At 42.5% G+C, this 10,060-nt stretch overlaps 1 protein-coding gene across 1 annotated transcript in view; it reads right to left on the bottom strand.

Moving 5' to 3' along the window:
* Positions 1-626: 626 nt before the first annotated feature.
* The window catches only part of LOC105550434 (chromosome unknown open reading frame, human C1orf21), a 258,061-nt gene continuing 248,627 nt past the window's right edge, over positions 627-10,060 (bottom strand). The window contains exon 6 of the mRNA XM_011995358.1: positions 627-3,013. Within this exon, the coding sequence (XP_011850748.1) occupies positions 2,975-3,013 (39 nt within the window). The 3' untranslated portion in view covers positions 627-2,974. The remainder of the gene's footprint in view (positions 3,014-10,060) is intronic.

Here is a 10,060-nt window from a genome sequence, read left to right as displayed (position 1 = left end):
GGGCTAGGAAGCATCACTGAGGTAAAGGCTTTTTTTAAGGTTCTCTGCCAATACCAAACACGTCTTCAATTATGAGAGCAGTACTCCATGATCCTGAATCTCCGCCAACCAAAAGAGAGCTGTGCACACACTGCTGAACTTTTACAACTCTACAACTCAGAGGACATAAGGCATGTGCAAGCCAGCTGTAAATCTTGTTGACAGTCTTGCCCCACCCACTGGCCACTAGGCAGCTGGATTTTCAATTTCACCCCGCACACGGCCAGTCTATCAACCCTCTCTGCTTAATGCTCTCAGTTCATTTCTCATCATTTTTCTACCTCCACTCACCAGGCCACGTCCCCTCCCTTCCTCCTTCCAGCTTCCTGAGCCCCATACATATAACAACTAGCAGAGTGCACCAGCACATACATTGGATTATTCTTTTCATTGTGTCTGAGCCAATCTGCTTAATGTTCACATACACATGGGGAAAAAAAGGTAAAATATTTTTGCTTTAGATCCTTTCAGAAGGCATAAAAAAATAAAGTACAAACACGAATCACTTGACAATTTTATGATTAAAACCAACAAATGGAAAACAGACAGTGTTGGGTGTTGCTGACATAATCAAGCATTTCATGCGGATTTCTGGATGTACCAAATGTGTCTGAAGAACTTACTTTCGCACAACAAAGATGTATCCAGTGTTAAACACCAGAGCCAGAACCCGGGTGAAAAGCTGGTGGTTCAGGGCAACATCACTTCCGGCTTTATTAAACACTCAAAAGTCAGGTTCCCAAGAAACGCTTGGATCTATGCACAAGTGTAACATGTCAAAAGTGTTCAATGTGACCGTGAGAGAAATGACATGAGCATGTTTCATCTTCGGGTAGAGGGTGGTGGTTTTCTGGGAAGACTGTGTGAGACACCGAGTAAAGAAATCAAATGGAAGACGTTTAGCATGTGCTTAATTCTTGCTTGATAAGAACAAGAAATCCCGGAAAAGGTCATCCACAGAACAGTGAACAAAGTCTCCAGTGAACAAGTTTGAGGTGGGGCTTAGCAGTTCGTTTACAGTTGTGGAAAACTATTTTAGTCACTTGGCCAAAAACCGTATGAGAGGAGGCAACCTGAAACCCGAGACTACTTGACTCTCCCTGCATTTTTTCTACTTGAAGCAGGATAAAAAAGCCTAACATTTTGGCTGCATCTCTATTTATGTAACAGCCACAGCTGCTCCCCAAAATAGCTGCTGTTGGCCAAAAGAATTACGGGATTTTGTTGCTAATATGTGAATCTATTGTCCTTAGTACTCTGCTAAGTTTCCTTCCCTTCCTTTTTGCCGTCCCAGGTCTAAAAGGAGATAGGGAATCTCACTATTAGCACATCAGTGGTGCCCTCAGTTATGTGGATAGATTTTAAAATCGAGGCTCATCTTTTCGGCAAGAGCAAATTGACACAGAACATCTTAACTCTCCACCTTCTGCGGGTGGCTAACATCGAGGCCCTTCAAAGTCACAACCCCAAAAGAGAGAAACATACAGTGCTCCTGTCTTTTTGTGGGACAAACCCAAACCCGGACTGCTGGCGTGGCATTTAATAGGATGCCCTCCCCTGAAAGTAACAAAGAGAACCCTCGTCAAAGCTATCAAACACATTAAAAAAATACAAAAGTTATTTTCTCCTTTTGATTGCTATTTACTTGTGACAATATTTGTTAAAAATATCACTTCTGTCTTTGAGAAGAGATCATTCTCTTCATATAGTATGGAAAAATAAACTCTGCTGAACACTCAGTCAACATTCCCCACCATTGCCAGGGGCGTTTGGCTTTCACATCTCCAAATATCATCATAAGCATAAAAGTATTACGTTGTTGAGTAGGCAAACACTTTTGCTATGTCTAGTGTGCTGGAAGTAAGGGAAAAAGGAAGTGGCAAGGCTCATGTAGCATTTTGAAGGGGGAGAGTTACGAAATAGGATGGTTTATTTGCTAACAAAATGAAAGGTAACAAGGTGGTTTCAGGCCCTCCTAAAAAGTCATAGGATGTCCCCTCACCTCTTCAGTCCACTTTCAGCCTTGCTAATGCTTGGTAAATTATTAATGGAAGGGTAGGCAGCCCTTTAGGCTAATTATCAGTGTCAATGCAAAGGAGGGCTCAACTTCTGCACCCAGGATCATCTTAAAACACTGAGCTGGATGAATGGGAGAAGACAAGGATCCATAAAAACAGTAAAATGTTTATTTTCTTAGAAAAAAAAGTGAGGAAGAGGGATTCAAAGTGATTGTGATCACACTTCCATCTGCATCTGAGCAAAGCCAATGTTGCAAGCTTAATTCTTGATTAAGATACCTATTAAATCAAACAACCTGCCACTCACTCCTATGTCACTTCCAGGAGTCACATCACAGCATGCTTTTAATTGATAATAGCTTCTCTACTTCTTCTGAGCAGAGAAACAAGGCTTGGCATAGCAACCATCCCATCTCCAAAGCTCAACACTGCCAGTAAGAAGCAAGGCTCAGTCCATCTCTAGACTGCGTGCGAGAGATGGGGAGGAAGGAGAGAGGGCAGGAGATGCTTGTCTTAGAAGCAGAACCAGTTTAGAAGAGAAGTTTGATATCTGAGTTCACCACTACCTCATCTTATAGAAAATAGGTTGGAGAGCATCTGTAAAACCAACAGTATCTTTAAGGTGAAATTGCAGAATTTTGCTGCATACCTGGACACAAGAGAAGTGAAAAGTTGCAACAAGTTTTAACTAGCAGCAACAAAGAAAGTTCGATAACAGTTTTTTTTTGTTTGTTTTTAGCAATATTCCTTTGCAAGTTCATTAAGAAACACTGTAATTTAATGGGGCGTACGATATGGAACGATCTTCTTTTGCTATAGTGCTGTTCGCTGAATAGAACCGACCTTTGCAAAGATTTCAACTGGGGTGTAACCTATTTACACAGTAGTAGCTCCTGGTTTGAGTGGTAAAATTGGTGCTATGTGATATCCTCTTCTTCCGAACAGTAATCCCGACCCTTGGAGGGAAAAAGAAAAAAGAGCATGTGAATGATAAATTCAAAGCAGAGCCTGAAATAGTTACTTGTAATCAATTTTCTCTCAGTGTGTCTCCTTGCAACAGAATCCAGGCTTTGTCAGTGATAGCTGGCACTGGGGTAGCTACGTCATAAATACATGTTAGCTGATTTATAAGCTACACATACCTCAAGGCATGAGAGTTTTACCAAGCCCCAAGTAAGCCCGCCCTTTATGTTGGTAAGAATTTATATTATAATAGCCATATTCAAGAGTCAGCCTTTCACTAAGAAATTACGAAATGGCCAATCCATTCAGGAGATCAATTTCTTATCAGGAAGAATGAACAAGCCACATTCTACAGCTACATCCCCGTGCCTGAAACTCAACATTCTACAGAGGGAGAGCATACGATCCAGGGATGTCTGAGTTTAATTCACTCTAAAACGGATTACAAAAAACAACAAACAAGAATCCTTTAGACACGCCTAACAGGTCTATGCTTGGTATGTGTGGGATGCACAAGAGAGGCAAAGATGCTTCTGATTCATTTGCTAACAAAACAGGTTATCTGAAGCTCTAAGGACTATGTACAATGGTTACCTGTGAACATATTTTATCCTTTCTCCTCTAGGTCATAAACTCAATGAAGACATGATTGGGGCTGGGCTTTAAGGATCCACATTTAACCAAGGCAGCTTGTCTTGGTCAAAACACATGACTCTCTTGGTCTGTAACCCATCACAGATAGTAAACAACAAAGGCACCTGTCCTGCCTGTGTTCTGATGTCATAGATAAGGGTTTTCTAAAAAGTCAGGTGTTATTATCATTTGTTTCCTTCAACTTTTTCTTCTAAAATACACACTACATGTTTCATTTCTTTTTTGGCGGGGGTGGGGGATGTTCTTTTAAAAGCAGAATTTTCAAAATAACTGAAACTTATTTCTAAGAGTACCAATACTTAACGATAATAATAATTTTGCATATAACTATTTCTCAGATGTATTACATATTTTTTGGTCACATTATCTATATAACAGAAATATTTTACATTTTCCTAATATTTAAGCATTATCAAAATGGATTATTTTGTGTCATGTGACTGGGTGCTAATCTTGGCTCTGTGACTTCCTAGCTCTGGGATCCTGGTAAAATTACCTCTCTGTGTCTCAGTTTCTTCGTTTGTAAAATGAAGAGAACAATAGTACCTATTTCACAGAATTGTTGAAAATTAAATGAGTTAATAGTATTAAAGTGATTAAATCATTTCTGGCCTATACTTTTACACATGATGTATATGTGCCCATGCCCGTGTGTGTTTGGCAAATTAAAAAATATTGCTGGCTGGGCACGGTGGCTCACACCTGTAATCCTGCACTTTGGGAGGCTGAGGCGGTGGGATCACCTGAGGTCAGGAATTCGAGGCCAGCCTGGCCAACATGGTGAAACCCCATCTCTACTAAAAATACAAAAACTAGCTGGGTGTGGTGGTGGGCACCTGTAGTCCCAGCTACTTGGGAGGCTAAGGCAGGAGAATCGCTTGAACCTGGGAGGCGGAGGTTGCAGTGAGCCAAGATCGCGCCATTGCACTGCAGCTCAAAAAAAAAAAAAAAAAAAAATACTGCCACACAATGAAGTCTTCAGGCCTGTGGCAGCAGGCAGAGCTGCTCACTCCCATGCCAACTGGCCCCAGATTGCTTGCTCCCTTAGAATGGGATTCACCCCTTAGCATGTTTTGGTTTCCTCCACCATCAGATTGCTAACTCCCACCCCTGCCGCTTGCAGTGTGTCTGAGTCTAGTGTCATCTCTAGGCTTGTTTTACTTGCTGCACAAAACCTCTCCTGAGCAGAGAAGCTGGGTAACCAGTCTTCCTGACAAGAGGAGTGTGTACGTGGCAATCATCCCATGGGCAGCCTCCCTGGTGTCACTGCCCAAGTAGATGCCATCCCTCGCCTTGGCCCAGACCACTCAGGAGACATGCTCTGAGTCACACACTGGAGAGCTAGAAAGAACTGCAAGGTCCCTGGCCACTGGGGGCTTATTCTTTAATCTGGGGAACAAGACACACACAAATGTATCCACACAATGCCATAAATGTCAAATGATGCTCTCCATAGATCCCCAGCTCACGAGGCTCAGAGAGGAAACATACAAATGGACCCAAGTATTCAGTTGGAGAGGAAAAGCAGGGCTCATGGAGTTTTATTAGGAAAGGAAAGTGGACATCTCCAGTGTATATATGTACATATACACTGTTGTTTGACATCGCGTAAATTGCTGGGCTTTGGTTTCCTGGGGATAATCATGGTCTCCATACCGTAGAGTTATGGTCAGGATTAAATGGAAAGAAATATAGTGTCTGGCAAGTAGTCAATAAATGTTAGCTAATGCTACTATTACTACTACTGCTATTATTATTGTAATTGTTGTTATTATAAACCCTGTGTTTGTTCAGTCCCCCTGGCAGGGGAATAGGGACCTCCTTCCTTAGTGGCTGTCAGGTGAGGAAGGACTGTGACCACAAGCTGTCATCTGATAGGTGCCAGGGAACTCTTCCTCCCACCTCAGCCTTGCACTCCAGACAGGCCACAAACCCATGTACATGAATAAAACTTCTATGGCAGAAACCGAAGTCCCTCGACTACGTATGACTAAATGAGGCCTCAAAGCACAGTCTCAGCCAGCCCATGTGGAGTTTAGAGGGTGCTTCATCCATGAGGAAGAACTTGGAAGGAATGGCAGACAGATACACACACACACACACACACACACACACAGAGGCACTCATGCACACACACGAACACACGTGCACACACACAAACACATGTGCACACACACATACGCACGCGTGTGCACACACACGTGCACACATGCACACACATATACATGAAAAGTGGTGTTCTCATTGTCTTCAACTTGGTAAATGAGTTTCTGGGCTATGCAGTAGAAGGACCATTTCAAACCACAGTAAAGGCTCCCCAGCCCCACCTTTTGAGGGACAAACACAATATAAACCCTCTTTGTAAACACAAGACTCTGCAACTTTCATTTCCCAAGCATTGGCTACTCTGAAATTATTATCATTACTATACAAAGGAGGAAGAAAACAGCATTAGCTGCTTTGCAGATATTATTTCACTTACTATTTATATCAGTCCTGCAAGGCAAAGAATGAAGCCCTGATGCTTGTGGGGAAAGCTCAGAGAAGCACAAGCCCACAGGGCTGCTCCTTGCCTTTGTTACAACTGTAGTGACTGATAAGTAAATTCAAATTCAATTCAGCTTCATTTTTTATTATCACCTGTTTCAGCAGTGCTGAGAAGCAACTGCTTTGGTAACGACCTTTAAAATCAAAACACATTGAAAGAAAGATACGGTCATAAGTCATACAGCCATCCAGTGCCATTCTAAGAAAGGAGACCTGAGAATGGTGACTACCAGAGGTGATTACCTTGTGCAAAGGATAGTAGGCTTGGCGCGAGGATGAAGAAGGTTCATCCTCTTCTGAAGCTGGTTAAGAAGGAATAAATTCTAGTGTTCAACAGCACAGTAGGGTGACTAGAGTTAATGGTAACATACTGTATATTTCAAAGTACTGAGAAGATTTGAAATGTTTCCAACACAAAGAAATGGTAACTCTTTGATGTGATGCATATCCTAAGTACCCTGATTTGACCATTACACACTGCATGCATGTATTAAAATATCACACGTACCCTATAAATATGTACAATTACTATATGCCACTTTAAAAATCAATAAATACGTAAGTAAAAATCAAGGGGATTTGAGAGAATTGTCATTGGAGGGGCCCCATCTCAGTATCACAGGGGACCCCATCTGCACACTGGCCCTACTGGGCAGGACAGGGAGCCTGCTTCTGTAGCACGACTTCATGTCTCATTTAATTTTTAAAGAATTGTGCTAAAAAGAGAACCTGAAGACCTTCAGCCGTCAGAAGGCAGGAAGTGGGAGCAGGGTGTGGGAAATACACAGCAATTCTTCGCTGAAGTATGCCCTTCCCCCTTAAAGGAACCCCAAATGGAAGTCTTTGTCAGGATGCATTACTCAATTAGAACTGGAGGCTCTTAGTCACAGTCCCCCGCTTGTGCAAAGGACACACTGAAAGCTGCACAGAGCAAGATCCCCAGGAGGCCCTCGAGAGCTGGAAGAACAGAAACTCCTAGTGATGCTGACAAAGAAGGGTTGTTTGAAAGAACCATCAGTGCCTTCGGGTACAGACTCAAAAAACCCCAAGGAACCTTTGCCTACCGAAATTTTTCCGACCGCACCCTACTCTGTGGAGAGGCTTCTACGTCTTCTTCAGCTATCTGTATTATTATCCTCCTGGAAGTGTAAGTTGATGTCAACGCAGGACACACATTTCTAAAGTTCTAGGGTAACGGGTTTTTGTTTGTTGAAGTGTCTATGATAAGAATTAGAGGTATTAAAGAGTAGTAAAGGAAAGGACATCATCCTAATTTTAAATCCTACTGGTTTAAAGAGAAACAGCTCAAAGAATGACTTTAGGAACCTGTTCCTCCAACGTGCCTAAAGTACTTTTCCTCCACAGATTTAAAATAGACAAATAGTCTAGGCCAGGGGTCCCCAGTCCTCAAGCCATGGACCGCTGCTGGTCCATGGCCTGTTAGGAACCAGGCCACACAGCAGGAGGTGAGTGGCAGGTAAGTGAGTGAAGCTGAGCTCTGCCTCCTGTCAGATCAGCGGAAGTATCAGATTCTCATAGGCGCACGAACCCTACTGTGAACTGTGCATGTGAGGGATCTGGGTTGCATGTTCCTTATGAGAATCCAATGCCTGATGATCTGTCACTGTCTCCCATCATCCCCAGATGGGACCGTCTTGTTGCAGGAAAACAAGCTCAAGGCTCCCACTGATCCTACATTATAGTGAATACGTAATAACAGAAATAAAGTGCACAATAAATGTAATGTGCTTGAATCATCCCGAAACTACCCCCACCCCGCACCACCCAACTCCCCATCCGTGGAAAAATTGTCTTCCACAAAACCAGTCCCTGGTGCCAAAAAGGCTGGGGACTGCTGGTCTAGGCCTTGCCATTCAGTGTCAGGTATGATTTCATCATATATGTTTTCAGTATGTTTCTGTAGACATGTGTGCATTCAGCCCAATACACACACCCCTAAGACATGTAACAATCAGTGTGAACTGAGTATTCTCCCACTGGAGTAGACTAGATGAAAGTGACTGACAGGAAGTGTTGAATCTGTTTCTCCATCTGTAAAATGGGGACAATAAAATCTAACTTGCAGAGTTGTAGGGATTAAACATATACATGTAAAGTATTTAGCAAAGCTAGGCACATGGTGGGTGCTTAATAAATTGTAGCTCTTATGATGATATTGAAAAATGAGACCAACTTGTCCAACAGTAAATAAAACTGTCTAGGTGAGAAATGGGGCCCATATCTCAATCAGTCAGTTCACATTCAGATCCTCAAACAAGCCAAGTACCACAGGGCCTTGGTGCTTCTCACTCTGTCCTGGCTGGCTTCTCCTGCTCCCATCCTATCTCTTTATTTTTATTTTTTCAGAGAGAGTCTCGCTCTGTCACCCAGGCTGGAGTGCAGCGGCATGATCTCAGCTCACTGCAACATCCACCTCTCAGGTTCAAGCAATTTTCCTTCCTCAGCCTCCCAAGTAGCTGGGATTTCCCTGTAGTTGCTCTAGGGAGAAACAGTCTCTTCCCTTCTCAGTGGTCCTTCCATTGCACCACCATGTTGTATAGAATTTTAGGCAAAATGTTTGCCTCCCTTATTGAGGGGGAAAACATGTTTCTTGTCCATCTGTGTATTTTGGGTACCTAAGGGAATCCTTGTGTGGCCCACATCCAAGGGTTATGAACACTCTGGCTTTGGAGGGAAGCAGTGCTGGGCTGTGGGGTAGCAGGGTGGAGGCTGTTAAATGGTATTACACAGAAAGTGTCCTGGTTCTTTAGTAAGGGAAGAAAACCATCAACGTTTTGCACATCATGATGGAAGATGCAGCCTTTTTAAACAATACAACTAGAACTTAAAGTATAATACCCTAGAACTTAACGTATAATAAAAAAAAGTGTAGAAAAAAAAAAAAACAATACAACTGATAATAAGTTTTGAGCAAAACTATGCACACAGAATAGGGCATAGGCCCTGTTAAAAGAATAGCTTGGAACTTAGGAGAGGGGCAACAGGACTGCAAAGAGAGGAAACCCAGGTTGATACTAGAATCCCACTGTCCATTATTCATTATTTGTATTTATCTAAGTATTATTGCCCCCGCTTATCCATGGGGAATTTGTTCCAAAATCACCAGTGGATAACTGAAACCTCAGGGAGTACTGAACCCTACATATACTATATTTTTCCTATACATACCTACCTATATAAATTAGGCTCACGCCTGTAATCTCAGCACTTGGGGAGGCCGAGGTGGGTGGATCACTTGAGGTCAGGAGTTTGAGACCAGCCTGACCAACATGGTGAAACCCCATCTCTATTAAAAATACAAAAATTAACTGGGTGTGGTGACATGCACCTGTAATCTTAGCTACTCAGGAGGCTGAGACAGCAGATAACTTGAACTTAGGAGGCGGAGGCTGCAGTGAGCCGAGATCATGCCACTGCACTCCAGCCTGGGTGACAGAGAGAAACTCTCTCTCTCTCAAAAATAAAAAAAGAATTAGGCACAGCAAGAGAGTAACAACAATAACAACTAATAATAAAATAGAACAATTATAATAATATACTGTAATAAAAGTTATATGAATGTGTTCCCTCTCAAAATATCTTACTGTACTATACTCACCCTTCTTGTTGACTCTGGATGACTGAAACAGTGGATAAAGGGGACTACTAATACCCACATAAATCACATGTGGAATCAGATCCAGTCCTCTTTCTACAATGTTCAATCAAATATCTTTTTTTTTTTTTTTTTTTGAGATGGAGTCTGGCTCTGTTGCCCAGGCTGGAGTGCAGAGGCACGATCTTGGCTCACTGCAACCTTTGCCCTCCCAGGTAGCATG

Source organism: Mandrillus leucophaeus, unplaced genomic scaffold (assembly GCF_000951045.1).
Source record: "Mandrillus leucophaeus isolate KB7577 unplaced genomic scaffold, Mleu.le_1.0 Scaffold484, whole genome shotgun sequence".
Classification (NCBI taxonomy): domain Eukaryota; kingdom Metazoa; phylum Chordata; class Mammalia; order Primates; family Cercopithecidae; genus Mandrillus; species Mandrillus leucophaeus.
The sequence above is the reverse complement of the archived record's forward strand: the minus strand, read 5'-3'. Positions and strand labels throughout refer to the sequence as shown.